General features: G+C 35.6%; 1 protein-coding gene across 2 annotated transcripts in view; it reads right to left on the bottom strand.

The window, feature by feature from the left end:
• Positions 1-20809, bottom strand: part of LOC118205086 (uncharacterized) — a 246611-nt gene that overhangs the window by 185050 nt on the left and 40752 nt on the right. For both annotated transcript variants that reach the window (XM_085823981.1, XM_085823982.1), the window contains exon 2: positions 5134-5277. In XM_085823981.1, the coding sequence (XP_085680107.1) occupies positions 5134-5277 (144 nt within the window). The remainder of the gene's footprint in view (positions 1-5133; positions 5278-20809) is intronic.

Here is a 20809-nt window from a genome sequence, read left to right on the forward strand (position 1 = left end):
TCACTTATGTTGGCAACTCTAACAAGGATAACGGTCCTCAATAGGTCAAGGACTGCCGAGGCTACTAATAATTTCGGGCTATTGCGTTCCTTAGGATATTCCATTATGCCGTACCGGAAATTTCTATTTTCAGGTCTAGACTCAGGAAGTAAAAATTCGGTTTTTGCTGATACTGTGATATCGTCTTAAGCTATTATAGAGGGCGGATGTACCTTCTTCATTTTTAACTCCGAACAGCTTGTGTCCTCAAAGGCATACTACCTTTAATTACTTTAAATGTCCAAGGTATATCTTCATTTCGTTAGAAAGTCTAATCTGAATATGCATGGGTCTGTAATATTTGCTACATATGCAGTGTGATAGTACGCAGCACATTCAAAATGTGATGTTAACATTTATATTTCATCGATGCCTATTTTTATCACCGAAGACAATCTGGAGGGTACCACTAGACTGCGTCCAGATGAATTTCCCTTCGAGTCATTGAGCCAAATCTTTTCGGATGACAGTAATATTGGCTCCTGTAGCGATAGTCATATTGGAAAGAACTCTATACACACTGCCCTCCAAAAGTTAAGGAATAGCACGTTTTTCAAAGCTCACCATTACAAAAATATCAGTAACGTCTAAATTCACAGTTCATATGCATAACAGTAATGAATTTAAAAAAATATATGCTAAAACTTTTATTTTATAGAAATGAATGCTTATATAGGAGTAGAAATGAATACTTATACAAGGGTAAAAAATGCAAAAATTGTAATTTTTGTTCACGAGTGTTGATCTTCAGCTGTTATTACAGTTTCGTGGACAATATCCAGAAGAGGTGGCGGGCGATCGGATGGTTGGAAATGAGGACGTCACAAGCTGATGTTGCTAGATGTCTCAGTGTCTCTCGCAGTGTAGTCCACCGACTACGGAATCAGTTTGAATCCGAGGATTCTCTGTCTAGAAGACTTTCAGGCACACCTAGAATTACAACACCTGCGGGAGACAGTTATTAGTTCTTTAGGCCCGAAGGGAGGAGTAACATTACTGTGTCTCAGCTCTTGGAAGATCATTTCGTGGCAACAGGAACAAGAATATGAGCTACTACAGTGCGCAGACGCCTGCACAATACAGATCTGTATCCACGACGACCAGTTGTTTGTGTCCCCTTGACCCGAAGACACAGAGGTGTCCGTTTATGTTGGGCAAGAGATTACGTTTCCTGGACCAGTCAACGATGGGCGTCTGCTCTGTTCACAGTCGAGTCCAGGTTCACAGTGGAGAGTGATTCAGGTCGTCAGCTGATCTGTAGGGAACAATGAACCAGATGCAACCAATCCCGCATTGTGGAAAGAGACAGTTACAGAGGTGGTGGAATAATGGTTTGGGCTGAGATCTCTCTCGGTGGTCACACTGATCTGCATGTGCTCCATGGAGGAAATTTGGCCGGTGTGAAATACCGAGACGAGATCCTTGATCAATATGTCCGCCCATATGCCGCTTCTATTGGTCCTAGATTTCTTCTGATGGACAACAATGCGCGACCGGACGGAGCTCGGAGTTGCTGAAAGATATCTTGAGGGTAAGGGTACGGAGCGGATGGAAAGGCGAGCTTAATCCCCAGACCTACTCAGTCCTACTCCGCTTCAAGGTATTAACTTGCCCTATTAAATACGCTAGATGAGCAGTCATTTGAACCAGTGGCGGCGTCTAATAGCTGACTGCTGGGCACTTCGAATTTCATGGCGTACTGCAGTGATTAAATACTGCAGGGACAAGATTCCCCTTGTTTCTTATGGGCACTCCGAAAAGTCTAGCTGAGACAGCCTTCAGCATCCGTGGCAAGCTCCTCCGCGAAGAGCGTTTCCGTGGGCTTCTGTTGGTGATAATTCAACTGAATCTCTGCTATAGCCTTTTTAAACACATCTCGCCAAAGCGCAGGCTCAATGCGTCGGATAGAGCCGTGAAATCTAGCCTCTGGTTTCCGGAAAGAGTTTTAAAGATATCCACTGCGTTTGCTCCCACAGAATCGGCGAAATGACAGGCCTTATTCTCGGACTCACATCCATTTGCGCTTGTACCTACAAAGAGACACTTGCCTACACTTGCCAAGAGGTCTTTCCATCATAAATGGATAGATTTAGAAGGGTAGGGAAGAAATAGGTATGAAAGTAATGGCATCGGAATTGTGTCTAACTGTGCCTATGATCTAGTTCAAGCTGTCAACGTAATTGGCGACTACAGAAACCATGTCATCAGATCTGTTGTTCGACAGCAAAAATCTTTCTTCAATTTGTGGCTTGGCAGCAGAAACTCTTTCTCCGATTTGTTGTTTGACAGAAGTAACTCTTTTTCTCCAACTTCATTTTCAACGTGATTATTCTCCCTGACGTAGCCTAGAATCTGCTTTCTGTTATGGATGTGATTTCTCTTTTCATTTCCTCTTGACCTGCTTCAATCATTTCTTGAACTGATTTCAGTGCCTCATCCATTTTTCCTTGAGTAGTTTCATCTCTTCGCCAACGGATTCTCGGCCCGTTTTCATGTCATCTTTAACGGACTTAACGGTTCCTTCCATCTTTTCTTGGCCCTTTTTCATTTCTTTTTTAGCAAAGTTAAAGGCTCCTTCCATCATTTCTTGGAATGCAGCAAAGGCAGTCACTAGCTATCTCAGCTTCGATTGCTTTTGTCACGAGAATTCAATCCCACTTCTGACCCTAAAAGTTGTTGCCTACGGGTCCGTAACGGATTGAATGAACTCAGAACCGATGACAGCTTGATAAAATTTATTTTCCCAAAAGAAACACTTTGCATCTCTGGAACGTTCCACAAAAGCACTCGTACAGCTATTCTCAGTATAACAGAGCAGAGTCAGAAGTTACCATTTCAGACTATTAAGAACTTTAAGCACAATACGGTGCAAAGCGCATCCCAAAAGCGAAGCTCGTACTGACATCTCTCAACAGTCTGAAGTCAGTTCTAAACTAAAAACTGAGAACTAATGCTCTCTGGTCTTATGTAGCTTTCTTTCCGCCGCTGAGAAATTTCCAGTACTTCCGATTTCTCGAAACTGATGGAAAGCAAATACAATTGCAGTTATATATGCGACGGGATACACGTACAGTTTAGGCCAATTACAGTTATACAGGGACCGAAGCAAAGTGTTTACCTTATTCTAAATTCGTACAGTATGTACCCACCCGATTACCGAGCTTAAAAGTCCTTAACCGGCCTTTTTCTTCGCAATCGCGGGTTGTAATTATATACTTGCAATTACAGAAGTGTTTTAGAAGCCAAAATATTCCTGGTTTGGAAATATCAAATTTAAAAAAGAAGTGGACAAATAACGAAATCTAACTTTTACGCGGTGTCCCGGTTCTTTATTTATATTTAGGAGTTTTATACTCATTATGAAGAAAAATTTAATATAAGAAGTTTGATTCCTGTACGACAAAAATGGACTGGGATATTTAATTTCTAAATTTGCAGTTTTGGATATCATTTTTCCCTAGCCTCGAGGTATCCGTTTTTCAGTTAGAAGAGTTCGAAAAAATAACTAACTAAAGTGCATCAGTAAAAAGTGTGTAATTTAATACGCCTTTCAAAGAAGTGATGTAGTGTCAGATTTTTTGATCAGATGTAACCTCTGACATGATCGTTCCAACGTTATTCAATGCGCTGATCAGTTTGTGTAGGAAAAAAACCGGGTGTTACTATTCGAACAATTCGAAATATTCTCCCTGTAATTGCAAACCTGAGAGCTCTGTTACTTTATATCATCACAAGTTTGAGCGCATACCTTTAGTTAGCAGTATGTGAAATTTTATTTCGATTGGTTGAACGAATAGGCTCCTAGAAGTTCATACTTCGGGAAAGTTTTCCGTGACCACCTTGTATTTGTCTCATTACCTCAGTGGTCTCAAACTCAAATTGAATGTGGGCCGAATGCATGATTGGAAAACCTTTGACTGTTTTTTATACAAAACAAACATTTTAAATGATTTCAAATTTCTTATTAAATAGTTATCAAAATACACATGAAGCGTATCAAAAGGAAAAAATTCGAATTTATATTTATTTCTGATTTAAAATCTAAAGTTTGACAAGACAATTTTATTCGTTACACTCTATAATTCAAACATATAGGCAGCTAAATATTAAATTTTCAGACATGCTTATTTCATATGATTTGACATAAAACTAAGGAAAGCAATAGTCTTGTGTTTGGATCAGATTTAAGGTACGATTTTATCGATTTCGAGGGTTAACAGGTATAGGTCCCTCTTCATCAAGAACAAAGAAATCTGCAGTGAAAGAAAATTAACGGTTGTATTTATACCCAAAAGTAGTAAAGTCAGTGTTTCCAGGAGTAAGGCGTGAATCACCTGCTTTAAACCACAATTTCGAGCGCATACTTTCAAATAACATAACATGAAATTTCATTTAGGTTGGTTGAGCTCATAGGCCGTTAGAGGTTCATATACCTTGGAAATTTTCTGACAACCCTGGATACCAACTGAGCAAAACACGTAAATACAGGGGATTTAACCGAGGTAGAAAAATGTACTGTACACAGCTGTGAGTGTTATTCCATGACTGTGTCAATGGAACAGCTTTTTACTCTCTGCATTTAATCCTATGGAACTGAGCTTGCAGAAAATGTCGTAAAGAGCTAAGAAATGCCGGTATGGAATAATTCTTAGAAGTCACACTCATACATTATGGAAAATCCTGTCCCGATAAAAGATTATATAATCAGTTTTCTGTGGCTAGTACATGCCTACCTAGTAACAAATGAGTTCATAGGAATAAACAGTGTTATTAAAAACACAACTTTACCTTTCAAGTTTGGTTTACTCGAATATGCCTCGAAATGCTCCGAAATGCTTAAAAAATCCCTGCTGTGATAAAGAAAACACTAAAAAAATTGCAAAAGCATGAATATGTAATAAAAACCGGGTCCTGCTGAAAACTGTTTGGTACGCTTTATATAGTGACTTTGACATGGCTGCTGTAGAAACTGATATCACTAATCTCATTGCAAAGAATAAAAGATAGCTTGGTTTAAAAATACTTCACCGTTTTGTAATCATCCTGCAGAAAATTGTGGTAACAGCAAAGTACTAATGGTTAGCATTCACTCACTTCGAGGTAGATGAGCTGCGAAGTCATTCCGGCGTCCAAGGAGATGAAAAGAACTCTGGATTTTCCGTCATCTATCACGAACGCGCGGCTGTACTGACGAGTATGGATGCCTGCCGTCCGCTGACCTATCTGAGCATAACCCATCTAGAAGGAAAAGAAAACTTCAGATATCATAGGATACACAAATCAAAAAAAAATATGTTGTGAACACCACATGATGAATGTGGTATCATGTGGTGAATTATACCCACTTGAATCCTGTGGTGAATTATACCCTGTATACAGTATTCAGGAGTATTTAACCGCTTAGAAGCTGGTAGAACCACTTAAATAAGGAGCCAGGTCTCTAATTTGCTATTTGGTATTAATCTGCTATTTAAAATATTGTTATATTCTCAAGCAAGAAAAATGAAAAGAATAAGTTTTTTAATGAGTTAGCTTTTAAACTATTAAGCCATATTGTAAATAAACATTCAGTTACGTGAGTTATTATTGTACTCAACTGGTGTTCTTGGAATCTAAGCTAAAGACGGAACAATTATCTTTCTACGTTATTCAACCAGGAAGATTAAACAGGTGTTAAGTGGCATTAGGTTTATCTTACAAGCAGAGGTGCTAAAACAATGCAGAAATTTAAATGTTTGTTTTGGAGTAGCTGACTTATACAGATAAGAATTCTTTCTTATTGGCTCGACAGCCCAGAGTTAATCCTGGCTTTCTCTAGAAGTCTTCTGCAGACATCTTTGCTTTTGGCAACTGTCTTCCAGTTTTTTACCTTCATAATGTTTACGCCATTTTCAACACAATCGTTTCACCTCACCGCGGTCTAGACCTTGGTCTGGTTCCCATTGGTTTTTCCAAAAAGATTTTCTTACAGCACCGACCTTTATACATTCTGGCCAGATGACCAGCCCATTTAAGTCTCCGTAGTTTGAAGAACTTTATTACGTCAGATTGCCTATAAATCTTGCATAGTTCTACCTTTATCTTCACGATCATTCCCACGGGCTCCACCAAGTGTGAGACGCAAAATTCTCTCAAAAATCCCCAAAGCTTCTTGATCACGTAAAGTCAACATCCAAGCTTCCACTACATAAGTCAGGACAGATATAAAACTCTTATAAAGAAGTAATTTAGTTCTTAACATGAGAAAGCTGAATTTTACATACTTCTTCAGAAAATCTGAATTAAGAAGACGATATTTAACCTTAACATTATTCAGTCGGAAACCGTATTACTGCTCGATAATGAATTTTACCACCAATATCAATAATCACTTTGCAGAACCCCTCTGTATTCAAAATAAATATATGTACTTAGTCATCTCGTGTGCTCTCCAGATGCGTCTTCTTAAGACTTTTTCCTTTCCCAAAAAACTATTGTCTTTCAAAAAATGTGTTTTTGACATGGAAGGAATAAAAGGAATGCGATATCTACTCTTAGAAGCATGTACAAACCTTTTCTTTCGTTACCTGTCGGACTCTCAGTAAAGCAAAAAGTTGCATCAGTGTAAGCTCTAGAACCTATTTTTTATATATTCTGATTATTTAATTGCCGCAGGGTGAATGTATACTAAACCTTCGATTACTTGATCTTCGGGTATATCGGAGCTTTTGACGAAATACTTGTAGGAACTAGCAATACAAGGGTAAGTGAATATCGAAGCATGCATTTCGAAAATCGAACTAATTCAAGATCGCATTTTTAGTATTTTTCTTTTCTGGGAGGAAGAGTTCTTCCATTTTTGGCTCATTGAAACTTGACTATATTTGGATTCATACTTTGTTTTTTTCTGTAAAAGCGCAAATCTTATGCATAATTTATATATTTCACAGCGCATAGTTTCAAGTTCAAATTAAAACAAAAATAATTTAAACTTTGAGAGTTTCAGTTTAGGTTATATCCCAGCTTTTAGTAAAAATATATGAAATAAATTTTTGCATTAATCCTCTTACAAAGAATGTTTCAAATAGCTAGTTTTCTCCTCACACTATTGCAAATTATATAAAAAATATGCTTTTTAATATGAAAATTATTGGTCTAAAAACTACCCAAATAATATGATTCAGTTTTTTTCCACTCGATATAAAGATCGGGACACTCGGTGAGATAGAATAAATGCTACCTTTCGCTGACTACACTGCTGGCCAACCAAATTGCAACACCAAGAAAGACAAGAGATATCATAACAAAATTTATTTAGTAGATAAAATGTTGACCAAGTATCAAATGATTAAATTTATAGACTTCTGTGAAGTGTGGTTCCTTCCAGAATCAGTAGCCAGAGTAGCCGCCATTGTTGTAGAACACCGCTGCCACACGCCTCGGCATTGATTCAAAGAGACTTTGGATGTGTTCGTGGGGTACAGCAGACCAAGCAGCTTCCACACGTTGCCAAAGTTGATCTGGTGTGGCAGCTTCGGATATAATCTGGGTCAATCATTCAGCAACCATGGACCACATGTTTTCTATCGATGAAAAATCTGGAGAGCGAGCCGGCCAGGGAAGCAATTCAGTCTGGCGAATTGACGAAGAACCCTTGGACAATGTGTGCCACGTGTGGTCGCGCATTATCCTGTTGAAATATGGCTGTGGGCAAGCCCTGAAGGTAAAGAAGGACAACTGGCTCCAACACCTCGGAGATGGATTCAGAATTAATTTTTACTTAACGTCTGCACATACTTACTGTTGTTACGTAAGTCATACGTATGTTACGTAAGTATACATACGTATGAATCTATTTCACACAGCTAAAATACAATTGAACTTACAACGTCCAAATTTTTTATATAGATCTGCAATAACATCTAGTTGTACACCTTCCATTTTTCTTGCAATTGGCAGCACCAAATGTTTTACACAGCCCCCTCTCACCAGCTCGGTGAGCTTTTTTTTTTAATTTATCCTTTTATTAATTAAGACACAATAACACGCCGAATAAATACTAATTCAGAAGTCAAACAACAAAAATCAGCGTTATACCTACAAACTTTTCACTGTGAAAATTTTGTAGGTATAACGCTGATTTTTGTTGTTTGACTTCTGAATTATCCTTTTATATTGGTAAATTGCGCGTTTGGGATTGAATCGCATTGTTCTTATGTTCCGGTTAAGATGTTTCTGATTTTAGTTAATCGATATTCAATAGCGATAGAATTATTAACAATTGAAAAGTGTAAGAACAGCTGAGCCTAACGTGCGCGAATTTATTAACATTTAAAAGTCTTAGTAACATAGTGAATTAATTCAGTTGGTGTACCAATTTCAGTGTTGTTCTGCACAGTCGGACCAAAAGTTAACTTTAAATTTTGATGCACCGCAAATTTTGTCTCTCCTCCCGTTGGAGGAATTGCTTGTTTTTGCGCAGATCCCAACTTTAATTTCAAATTGTTTAACTGCATTCGGTGTTTTTTTTTCCCCCTCCCCATTTTCTAATTTTTTTTTTCTTTTTTAAGAAGAGTTTAAGTTTTTATGTATTTTTCCTTTGCCGCGGAGCGAGAATTAAATTGAATGAATGAGAAATTTATTTCTAGTGAAATTCGAGGAAATAAGTTTAGTTAAAGTGCATCAAAAATGTGTATAATTTAATATACCGTAAAAGGAAGTCACACGGTGTCTCCATCAAACTTTTTTTATGCAAATTGTACGTACTTATTTATGTATCTCGCATAGCTCAAAAACTATTGGCCTTCGAAAGTTAAAACTTTTGCGTGGCAGTGCGATAACATCTACCGTTAATTTCGGCGAATAATACGCACTTTTATTTAAAAAAATCCAATGCGGACACCACATGACTTCCCTGTACGCAATATTAAATTATACTTATTTTTTTGCTGCATTTCATAAAATTATTTCCTGGAATTCCAATAGAGATAGACTTCTCATTCAATTAATTCAGTTCTCACTTCGCGTTTAAGGCAAAAATGCGTAAAACCTCAAAATATCTTCATTAAAAATTGAAAAATATGGATAAAATAAAACAGTAGATACAGTTAAAACAATTTTAAAAAATTCTACAGTTAGAATTAGAGTTTCTATTCAAAAACAAGCAATTCGGTCAGCAGGCAACAAGGCGGATTTTTCGGTGCACAAAAAACTCTTCTGAATCTATTTTATAATCCATCTGGGGGATAAGTGAAAGTTTACTTTTGATCCTACTGAGAAGAAGAAAAGTTAAGGTGCAGAAACTGATTTAATTCATTATTCTGCTAAGTTTCAAATGTAAGTAAATATGGCTGCTATGGTAACAAAATTAGGCTTAGCTGCACATGAATAACTTTTAAATTGTTGCTAATTCTACAACTATTGCATGCAGACCTAGGCATAAAAACTTTAACCGGAACATAAGGCAAATAAACTAAAGGCATAACTTTAACCGGAACATAGAAACCACATAATTCAATAACTTTTAAGGCAACAAATGCACAATTTACCAACATATAAGAATTAAAAAACTATACTCACTAAGTCGAGTAACAAAGTACATGGTGTGTGTACATATATACTTTTAGTGTGGTCGACTGCAACCAAAAAGGGAGGTGCACAACTACATGTTATGACAGTAATACTCGTATATACAAAATTTCAATGTTCTGAGGCTATTTGTTTTTGAGTTATACGAGATACATACATACTGTTATTAATTTTGTACTTAGACAGATAATTTTAGTAGAATTATAAGTAAAATTGTATTATTTTGTGTAATGTAACGGGAAACAAATTTAAAGAGGAAGCTATGCCGAAAAAAACGAATACAGGGGCATGTACATTTAACAATGAGTAAATGGGTATCTTGGCAATTTGTACTGAAAATAAATATAATTGGTCACTATGTTAGCTTTAACCATAATTCCACCTTCGTATTGCTTTCCAATAATTTGGAGAAGCAGAAAGTACGAGAAATGTCTCGCCACCAGTTGAAAACTATTAAGGCCAAAGAGTTGCTTCTGAGTTGCTCAGTTATTGTTGCTGTAAGTTGTTTAGTTAGCTGCTGTTGTTTTTGTTCCGAATTAAGTGCAAGATCGGATTAGCCTTCTCTTTAGATGCGCTTTGTATAGCGTAGTTTTGAAGTAACTACTGATTATATTTTGTGATATTGTGAAGACTTGTACGAATATTTCTGTGAAAAATTCCGGAGTTCTGAAATATTTCTTTTGATAAAAAAAAATTTATTAACCTATTATCGGACTTCAATCTATTACGAACCCGTACACACACACAATAACACAATAATACGTACATCTCACACACACACACACACACACACACACACACACACAAAAAAAAAAAAAAAAAAACTCTTCTGAATCTATTTTATAATCCATCTGGGGGATAAGTGCCATTTATTCTGTCCTTACATACATATGTCACTTAAAAACATCATTAAATTGCATTCGATAGCAGTCAAAATTATATTTTCGTTGAAATATGATACCCGGAATTTTTTGTAATTACAATATTTCCTTTACTTCGTACAAGGAAGTTAAAATAAGATCAAAATTTACGGGTGCGTGCATCATACGCCGGATATAAAAATGGTAGATTTAAAAATAAAGGAATAAGTATACATAAATTATAGTTTTTCTAGATGTACCTAAATTATGTTTATTCAAAAGAAATGACATACTTTATGAACTTAAAAATTGTCTTGTCTGATAACATGAAAAGTTCATTATATTAGTCTTCCGTTATGTCTTCAGGCACATCATCGAATTCTGTTTTATCTTCACCATAACTGTTACTCTGATCCACAAATAAACTTCTTCTGTTCCATCTGATTATTAGAAATACTACATTTTTAAATCCCTGTTTAATTATGTCGAATTTGATCTCATTCCATGCTTTTAACTATCCACTAGGAAACGTTTTTTCGCCTCCTTGCATCCACGTATTCCACCGTAGTTTTAAATTTTCTTTGATTAGTTCATTGATATACTCATTTAAAGGCTGAACTAATGGCGTTAATCGGCCTGGAATATCTGCCATATCTGTAGCACTCTTTCAACACTTTCTTCACATTAACCGTTACGTATGATCTGAACATAAAAGACTTTCTGAATTTTTAATACAATAAAACAATAGAACGCTAGAACCAAACATTTCATATCCACCAGTTTCGCACCAGTTTCGTCCACCCATTCTTTCTGGTGAACGTAATGAAACTACCATTTGGGAAATTACATTTCGGCATCGTTTTACTTTTTAAAATATCCATGGATATCCATCAGAATTTTGTACCGTCCGCTAAAGCAAGAAAGCACTACGGTGTCGTGAGATTTTTCATGATGTTTTTATGTGAATCGTATCTGTGACCTTTTTCAAGTCTTTATCCAGCCTTTATTTCTGAAATCGTTTGTTATAATCGTATATATCTCCAGTTACAGAAGCGTTTTAAATGACGAAAATTCTTATTTCGGCAATGTCAAATGTTTTAAAACATTTTCGATACGTAACTAAATCTAACTTTCAACGCGGTCTCCCGATTTTTATACTTATATTTGAGAAAATTTTATACTCGTTATGAGAAAATAAAAATTCGAAACGTTTGACCATCGTACTATAAAAACTGAGCCCGATATTTAATTTAAAAAATTCCAATATTTTGTACAATTTTCAACTTGCCTTGAAGGGTCGTTTAAGTTAAAATAATTCAAGGAAATAAATTTAAATGGAGTGCAGCAAAAATTTTTTATTAATTAATAGGCTTTAAAGAAATCATGTGGTGTCCATATCAGATCGTTCAATGCTATCATTCGGTTAATGTTATAAAAATAGCGTTCAAGAAACGTGATCACATTAAGTGGTGCGTACCGTAATGTATTTGAAAACGTTTAGGTAGAGAGATACGGGAATGTTAGGAAGATACTGTTTTAAATCTAGCAAGACTCCGTTTTATCGATTTCATTTAACAGCTAAAATTTAAGAAATTGCAGAATTTGTTTCCTCCTCTGCTCCTTAAAAATTATAAAAAATAAAAGAAAAATCAGAAAGCCTTCAGATTTTATATTACGCACAAAAGGGCTTTTTTTTTCATTTACACACATACACTATTAGAGAGACTTGAGGCTAATATTCCTTTGGGCTAAAACTATTTAAAAACAGCATACCTTTAGAATTTTCGATAGACAGTCTCGGGCGCTGGAGTTAAAAGTGCTTTTCCGTTCAGTGTTGTCATTGCTCGCTTTGAAATCGTTGAGTTTATCAAAAATTCCTTAAAGTGTTACAAAATATGAAATCGATAATAAAACAGATTCCAAATTTGGGCTTTCAGGTGCCCATCCAAAATTTGATGTCCCTAGGTACCGTTGTTTTTTGACAATGCAAGAAATATACATTCATGAAGGTTATTCATTATTTAATTTCTTTCAATGTAATACAGAACGAAAGCATTTGGTGGCAAAAATTTTTTAAGTGAAACAGATATTTATAGTGAACCGACGCAAAATGCCGTTTCGGGTCTAATAGCCCCTTTGAATAATAAAAGAAAATATATGCCAAATTAAGGTTGCTTTTTAGCCTAATTTTATATTTGCTTGTTCTCTTACAGTTAATGTTTGCAATGATGTTGCAAGCATCGTAGATGGATTGTAAAAGACTGGATTTGCGTGCTGTTTTCAGAAGAGAGTACGTTCAGTGTGGCATCGGATTGTATAGACGACAACTGATCTGACGTGACAGTATCGCTTAACGTCCAGAAAATATCTAGGAAAGGAACCATTTAAATAATTCTTGATTTTTTTTGTCAAGATGTAGCACAATAGGAGTCGTAAAAAAAACAAATACCCTAAGATCATTGAGTAAAAAACTTACATGCAAAAAAGAAGTAGTAATAGTTCTTGGTAGAAAAATATCATGTGGTGGTAGATTGTTCTTCACACTCATTCCGTCGTCAGCTTCATCCCATAGGTGACGGAGGAACAAAATGTCCATACCAGATGCACCTTGCACCTCCTTGTAACGGAGCATTCTTTCAGCGGCCTTCAGTCATTTACTTTGGGTCATCATTTTAGCTTTTCCGTTGTCTTCAATCTCTTTGTTTTCTGATTCATCTTCATTTTTATCCACATGGTTTTCACCAATGCAACTATTTCTGCATGTCCTAAAATTTTATAATTTTCATCTTGTCCCATCCATTCTTCAACATCAGCATCAGTAACTTCTTCGCAGCCTGGAATTTTCTTCACTCAACTATTTCACAATTTTCTGTCTCTTCTAAGCTTTCGTGAATTTCGTTTCCTGAATGGTCCAGCAACTTTTTCGAGGAACGAACGAGGCTTATCTGTTCGCTTTCACTCCAAGAATGAGCTATCCATCCAACAATATCTAACATCTATTTTCTTCAGTTTCTCAATCATATCACACCCTTTCTTCATGGCTAGGAGAAAAGATGAAAGAAATTTACGTCTATAGTTTTTCTTTAATGCCTCCAAAATGCCCTGGTCCATCGGCTGACATACTGAAGTTACATTAGGAGGGAGCTACATGACTTCTTATTGACAGAGACTACGTCTCTTACCTATTCTGCATCAGGATGGGATGAGGCTCGTCTAGAATGAGAATCGCCTTCCTTGGCAGATTATTTTTTTGTAAAAACTTTCCCACCGATGGAACGAACTGCTGATAAAACCATTCATTAAATTTTGTCGTCGTGCACCTCCGGTGGATTTTTTGATTTGCCTATAAACGCTAGTTTGAACTTATGGCTGCCTGTTGCCCTTCCAAGATTGTGACTCTCTTCTTGCTTCTTTTTGTAGCCAGATACCGATTTTTCTTTTCTGGATGCCAGCGTTTTCGAAGGTAGCATTCGAAATTTCAGACCGATCTCATCACAATTATAAATTTGATCTCGATCCTCGAACGATATTTTCACTTCACAGAACATCAAAAGTTCCCAAAAATATGTTAAAACTTATACGCCTGGACGTAAACTGAGTAACGATACCCGCAATGAACAGGTGGGAGTTTATTTTGAAATAAGATGGTCACAAAACTTCAGACAAGTCTTCTGACGTTTCACAACAATAGACATTAATGTGAACTAGCGGCCAGCTGCTACCCGATTGTTTTCGCATCCTCGATAGAAGCAAACAGCGTTGTCAAGTATTACAACATATCTTGAAATTTGTTAGGCAGTTCCAAGAATTAATGGTACAAGCAAAAATTACAGAAAACGAACACTCAAATCTTTGAACAGAACAGGAAAGACATACGCATAAAGAATAATTATGGGTACTGTATGTAATATTTGCTCTGTTTGCCCTAGATATATCTTTAAAACGTTCCTAAAAAGTTATCGAGATATCGGGAGTCGAGTTTGCGGGACTCGACTGTATCATAAATTGCCCGGCATCATGATCAGTGGCCACATCCCCTTTACATGTGGTTACAGTTGGAACTATGACCAACCAACGATACATTCATGAATTTCTGCTGCCTCATATTCGCCTTTTTACATGGTACTTTCGATGGTAAATTTCTTTTTATGCACTACAACGCACCATGCCATCGAACACTTACTGTTCAGGATTGATTAGACAACAAAAATATTCCACGTCTTATATGGCCAGCACCTTCTCTAGATCTAAATCAGAATGAAAATGTTTAGCATGGTGACTTGCTAGTTAAAATAACCCCCCAACGAACAATAACATCCTCTTCCGGGTAACGATAGAGAAGTCGGATCAAATTCTCTCAAACTTTCCCTTAATAAACAACTTAAACCTCCTCTTCATGAGCTTCCATATTGGATAACTGCGCACTTTAGCTTCTACCTCTCTTCCTGTTATGACGCTGTTTCGCTCTTCTCTTACTATTGAAACAATATCATAAATGTAAACGTTCTTGAACAGGCACGATTAGGTTGCCAAGTAAATTGTGGTTCCTAATCTCAATTGAAAAAAGTTGAATATTTAATTTTACTCGACTGCCAATTTTTTTTCAATGTGGATTTACGTTCTACGCTATCACAACATTGCTACCTTTTTTCCAATCAGGCAGCAGACATACAATACATATTTCAGGCAACTAGTAAAACAAAAATACGAGAAGATGTATCTGATGGGAAGATATAAGACGTAGATGTATCTCCCCCCACAACTAACACAGACAAATACTTCGGCAGAAGATGTTCGTTACACAAAATAAAGATCCAGTGGTCTCAAATTGGTGTCCTCCCCCGAAGCAATTTTACGTGGCCCGCGAAGACCTTTCAGTTGTACTTTTGTTGCAAATACGGTGTTACAAAGATTTCCAGATTTTAATATTTGCTTGGCCGAGTTCGCATTTTTTCGCTAATATATATATATATAAACCACATGAATAACGTACCGGAAAAAAAAATCTATCAAGTTAGCTAATTTATTTACAATGTGATATAAATCTTATTCAAAGAATGTAAGACACAGATTTTTATTAGCTTTCGTTCGTTATTGTCAAAAAATAAGTATGCTCAGTTACAAATTTCTGCACTAAGAATAATCACTTTGCTTGACAATACATTTATGTCTGAACAGATTTAATTCTCTTTACATTTGAAAATTAGTAAGAAAAAGGCTTGATGAACCGATGAACATCTGAAAACCTTGAGGAAGACAACTTTTAGTGATTTTTCTCGAGTGCGCGAAATTATGCTTACAAATTTTGTTTTTACATAAAAAATCTATAGTTATTTACATAGTAAAGTATGTACCTTAATAATGTGTCGGGGTTTCATTTTATTTTTAAAATTAAATTTATTAAATTTTTGTGTCAAGTTTTGTTCAACTTGGAAAAGTGTTCATTTTTTAAAAATTTTTAGTTTAAATTAAAGAAAGTTATTTAATGATTAATTAAACACATCAATATTATTTGAAGTAAATGTCAGACTAGAATGTTAGTCTAGGTGTCAGTACGTTTCAATTATAAAGTGTAACCAACAAAAGTTGTACCAATTTTCGTATTTTACAGATAAAATTTTGAATTTACAGAATATGAAGTTTTTCCTTTTGCGTTATTATTGTTTACGTATGTATCGATCAATATTTAGAAAGCGAAATTTAAAAATTAGTTTAAATCATTTTTATTTTATTCGTAAAAATTTTCCCTTCATTAAAAAAAAAAAAAAAAAAAATCTCGCCCGCTAGCTGTTTTTAGATTACTCGGCCAGCGTGTAATTTTGAGTTTGAAATCACTGATACAGATCGTCGGAGAAGGGCCGAGTAAGACGGAAGCCAAACTAAACGTAGCGAGCGAGAAATCTTCCCACGAACTGGCAACGTAACTCAAGGTCGCGGCCGAGATGCTATGCGCAACTAGTTTCATTGATTTTTGGCTTACTCCGGAGCCTCGTTCAATAATCCGCAAGGAGATAGGAACTTCGATCAGCACAATACCGTTCTTCGCTGGTCTCATTTTTTCTGTTATTTTGGTCCCAGAAGCGGTTTTGTCTTTCTGCGCTTTCTCTTTCATGTTCGTTGAATCGGAATAAAATTCCGCTTGACTCGTTTTATGCTGATAGCAGACAGAAAAAAAAGGAGTTGCAGTGAAAGACACTGTGGACAGGTTGACTAAAAGTAAATGTGCCGAAAAAAGATCTAAACGATCGGTTCCTAAAAACGGATTTTTATTAAAATACATTCAAACTCGGTATTTTTGGCATACGGATCTCTTGGCCCCTTCCAATTTCCTATTAACTAATTATTTTGTACTGCCATAGCAAGCCTCCAAAAGTATGAAAATCGGATATAACCAATTGTATGGATATCTTCAATTGAAACTATTTCGTGTTTTTCGTATCTACCCAGAATTCCTACAAGTTTAAGCGAGAAAATTAATAATCCTTAAAATCATTCAAGTTTACGATAGTTCGTTTACATGAGAACATGCGTGATTCAGTTAACTTCGAAAAAATTCAAAGAATGTCATTTATTAGACTTCCAGTAAATGAAGCATTTCGCGATTGTACACAGTGTTTCACAAAGAGTACACAGCTAAACATATCTTAAAAGGATGCGATTCCAATTTAAGAAATTAACCGAATAAAGTAAGGCTTTCAAATACGAACAATTCCGACTACGAATATAGAATAGACTTATGCCAAGTTTAAATTTCTATGCGGAAAATGTGCGAAGAAATTGCCATTCAATAGGTTGTTCCTTAACTTTCTAAACAAAATTGAGAAATAAGATGGTTCGAAACGCTCATAAAAGGGGTTGAAAATATTGTCAAAATTATGCGAGTTAAACTACTTTGCACTTTAACACAAATGTCAATTTACTAGGCGATCAGAACTAAATTACATATTATATAAAATTTTATTTAATTTTTCAAACTTCTTCAAAATAAAATTTAAAACTTTTATCTGCGTTTCGAAAGTTTTAATTTTGTGTTTTAGTTTTCAAATTCAGAATTGTATAGTAAAAATCGTATATCCTTATTATTAGTATATCCTTTTTAGATAAAAAATTTCATGGATCTTTCAGACCGTAGTTAACCTAGATTTAAACGACTTCATTAGCGGAACGTGCCATCCTAACCAATGAAAAAGCGTTTTGTGAAAGACATGTGTCACGATATTTACTCACTTGCCAGGTGCACATTTAAATGGCCGACTGTTAGGTGGCTAGTTAGCGTTAATAGGTCATTATTTAATTTATTAATATCTAGTTTAATTCACTGCCCAACTAAGTATTCATCGTGGTTTTATTTATTATTTCTATTTTCTGCATTATTTTACATAATCTATGGTGATTTAACTGAAGAATTAGATACTGATGTGTTAGGACTCGCATACCATCCCTAAAGGAATGTTTCATTTCTGTTCAATATCTATTCTCTGGTGAAACATTGTACCAAAGGGCATTAATGGGATCTCCAATTCCGTTTTAATTTTTTGACTGAGCTATCAGACTCAACTTTCTTAAAGGCTCATGCTATGATAGAAATTTTGAAACATTGTTCAGCGAACGAGAAGTAGTGAAACATATGAACTTGGGGCTCTACAGTTAATTTGTCTTTTAGGAAATCAAATTTTAAGCCTTATTGGTTTGCTTTGTTTGAGTATAATATTTGATTTTAAATGATGTTCATGTTATGTTCTTCGAATAAGATATTTTTCACTCTTTAGGTCTTCTGCAAGATATAGAATATTTTTTTAAATATTGACTGAATCACTGCTTTACAACCAGTGATAAAATTTTTCTGCAATCTGCATCACGCCAGCAAAAAATTAGATTATTACTGTACTCAGTGAAGTTATATGAAAATTCATCAATATTTCTTGTTATTCATTTTTAGTGTTTTTATATTGTTATTGATAAAATAATTTAACGTATAGAACTTAAACAAAACCCGCAGAAATAATATATAGCGTATATAACGTATAGAAATATATTGTATAGAATAACGTATAGAAATATATTGTATAGAATTTAAAGTACAGACCTATTTCAAGTAACTGGGAAAGTACGACTAACAAATTTAATAACTGTACGTAATATCTGGTTGTAGCGAACGTTTTCTGCCAAAAAACGTTCTTAACAAAGTTAGAAAAAAACAAGAATATAGTATCTTTAGTAAGGGTAGTAATTACTACCAAAATCTGGTTTTTTCTGCCAACGTTTCGGTAGTTTTTTGAAGTCTTCGGCCCAGAATCTTGGCTGCCGTGAATCCAAAAGCAGACCACGGTAGAAGTTCCCAAGAATCGATGTCGGAGCTAGGTGGTGGGCGCAGCAAAAGATCCCATTCGAGTCCGTACAGAGTTCAGCCGGTGAATGCAGACACGTGTTGTCGCGCATTATCTTAATGGAAGATTACATTTTTGAGCCGGAACTCTGTTCGACGTTTTTCCTTCATAGCAGCGTCAACACGGAATAGCGTCTCGCTGTGTACACTTTTCTGTCGAGGTTTTTACCTTTTTTCCAGATAATCTTTGTGGATAATACCACAGCAATCTCACGAGATACAAAGCATGATCTTTTTTTAGCTAAATTGCGCTTGACAATGCTGCCGGCTGGCGTACCGGGAGCCGAGCAAATAGTTTTTTGGTCTGTGTTGTTAACGTAAATCCACCTTTCATCACAAGTATTTTGTCCCTGAGTTGATATATGCAGGCTCGAACACGTCTGCCCTTATCTCCTTGAATCAGCTCATGCAGCATCCAACGATTGAACAGGTACATCTACTTTATGCGATGCATAGCGTGACTAATGGGCATGGCACTAACGTCTAACTCCTTAGCAAGCTCTCGAGTGGTTGCATGCTGATCATCTTCCATAATTTCTCGCAGGCGGGCCTCATCAACATCAGTAGGCCGGCCAGAGTAAACAAAATATGTGTAAATCTCTAATAAATCAGACTGGATCGCAGTTAAAGTAATAAACAGAGGAGCGTTCTTCCACACAACATTTATTCACGAACACCAAAGACGAACTGATACATATACATAATTGACATCACAGTTTCTTTTTACAAACAAACACTACCGCCATCTATTGGCGATCTATGAATACACAATCCTAAACTTAACACTCCCCTCCATGCATCCGTAACGGATGCATCAATTTTACTGAACTTCAAGATTATAAAGTCTTTCAATTGGTCTTCTAACAACACCCTTATCCAACTGAATCTCACAAGATCTAATTCTATCATCTCTTCCATGAAATAATTCCTTAATCCTACCTTCTTCCAGTTACAGCGTTTCACATTATCTTCTCGTACAAGTACAACATCATTACTTTTAAACACAGGAGAATTCTTTGGAGTTTTTTAAAACATGACTGATCTTAATTCTAACAAATACTCTTTATAAAACCTTTTCCAAAAATGCTCTAATATTAATTGCCTATGCTTCCATCTTTTAATCAACTGAGATCTTGTAGATTCTAGTTTAGATTCAGGTGAAGGTAAAACAGTCAAACTAGATCCAGTTATAAAATGAGATGGTGAAAGAGGATCAGGTTCATTTGGTTCATTGTATACATACGTTATAGGTCTAGAATTAATAACAGCTTCAACTTCAACTAAAACAGTATACAGTTCTTCATAATATAAAGAAGCTTTACCTAAGATACGTTTTAAACAAGTTTTTACAGATCTTACCAAACGTTCCCAGAATCCGCCCCACCAAGGAGCACCTAGTACAATAAATTTCCATTCAAACCCATTTTTACCAAGGAAATTTAGAACTTTTTCATCTTTACATAATTTATACAAATATTTTAATTCACGATCAGCAGTCTTAAAGGTTTTAGCATTATCAGAATATATAACTCTACAAGTACCCCTACGTGCAAAAAATCTACGTAAGGCTTGAATGAAACACTCTGCACTTAAATTTGATAACAATTCTAAATGGACTCCTCGTGTCACTGCACAGGTAAACAATGAAATATACACTTTTGTACCATCCTTTAAATACAAAGGGCCAGCGAAATCTATGCCACTTACCTCAAATGGTTGAGCTTTCTCCACTCGGTCAGCTGGAAGAGGAGCCGATATCTCGTGTCCAGCTTTAGCATTATATTTTTTACAAAATCTACAATCATGTAACACAGATTTTACAAAACGTCTAGCTTTTAAAATCCAAAATTTCCCTCTTACTTGTTTTCATTTCACCACTATTCATTTCACCATTTAAAGTTTCATTTACACCACTATGAAGTACCTTTTCATGACAATTCAAAATAATTAAACGAGA

The sequence above is a fragment of the Stegodyphus dumicola genome, chromosome 9, assembly GCF_044657685.1.
Source record: "Stegodyphus dumicola isolate Sdum_Otavi_A_Nest chromosome 9, ASM4465768v1".
In the NCBI taxonomy this organism is placed as follows: domain Eukaryota; kingdom Metazoa; phylum Arthropoda; class Arachnida; order Araneae; family Eresidae; genus Stegodyphus; species Stegodyphus dumicola.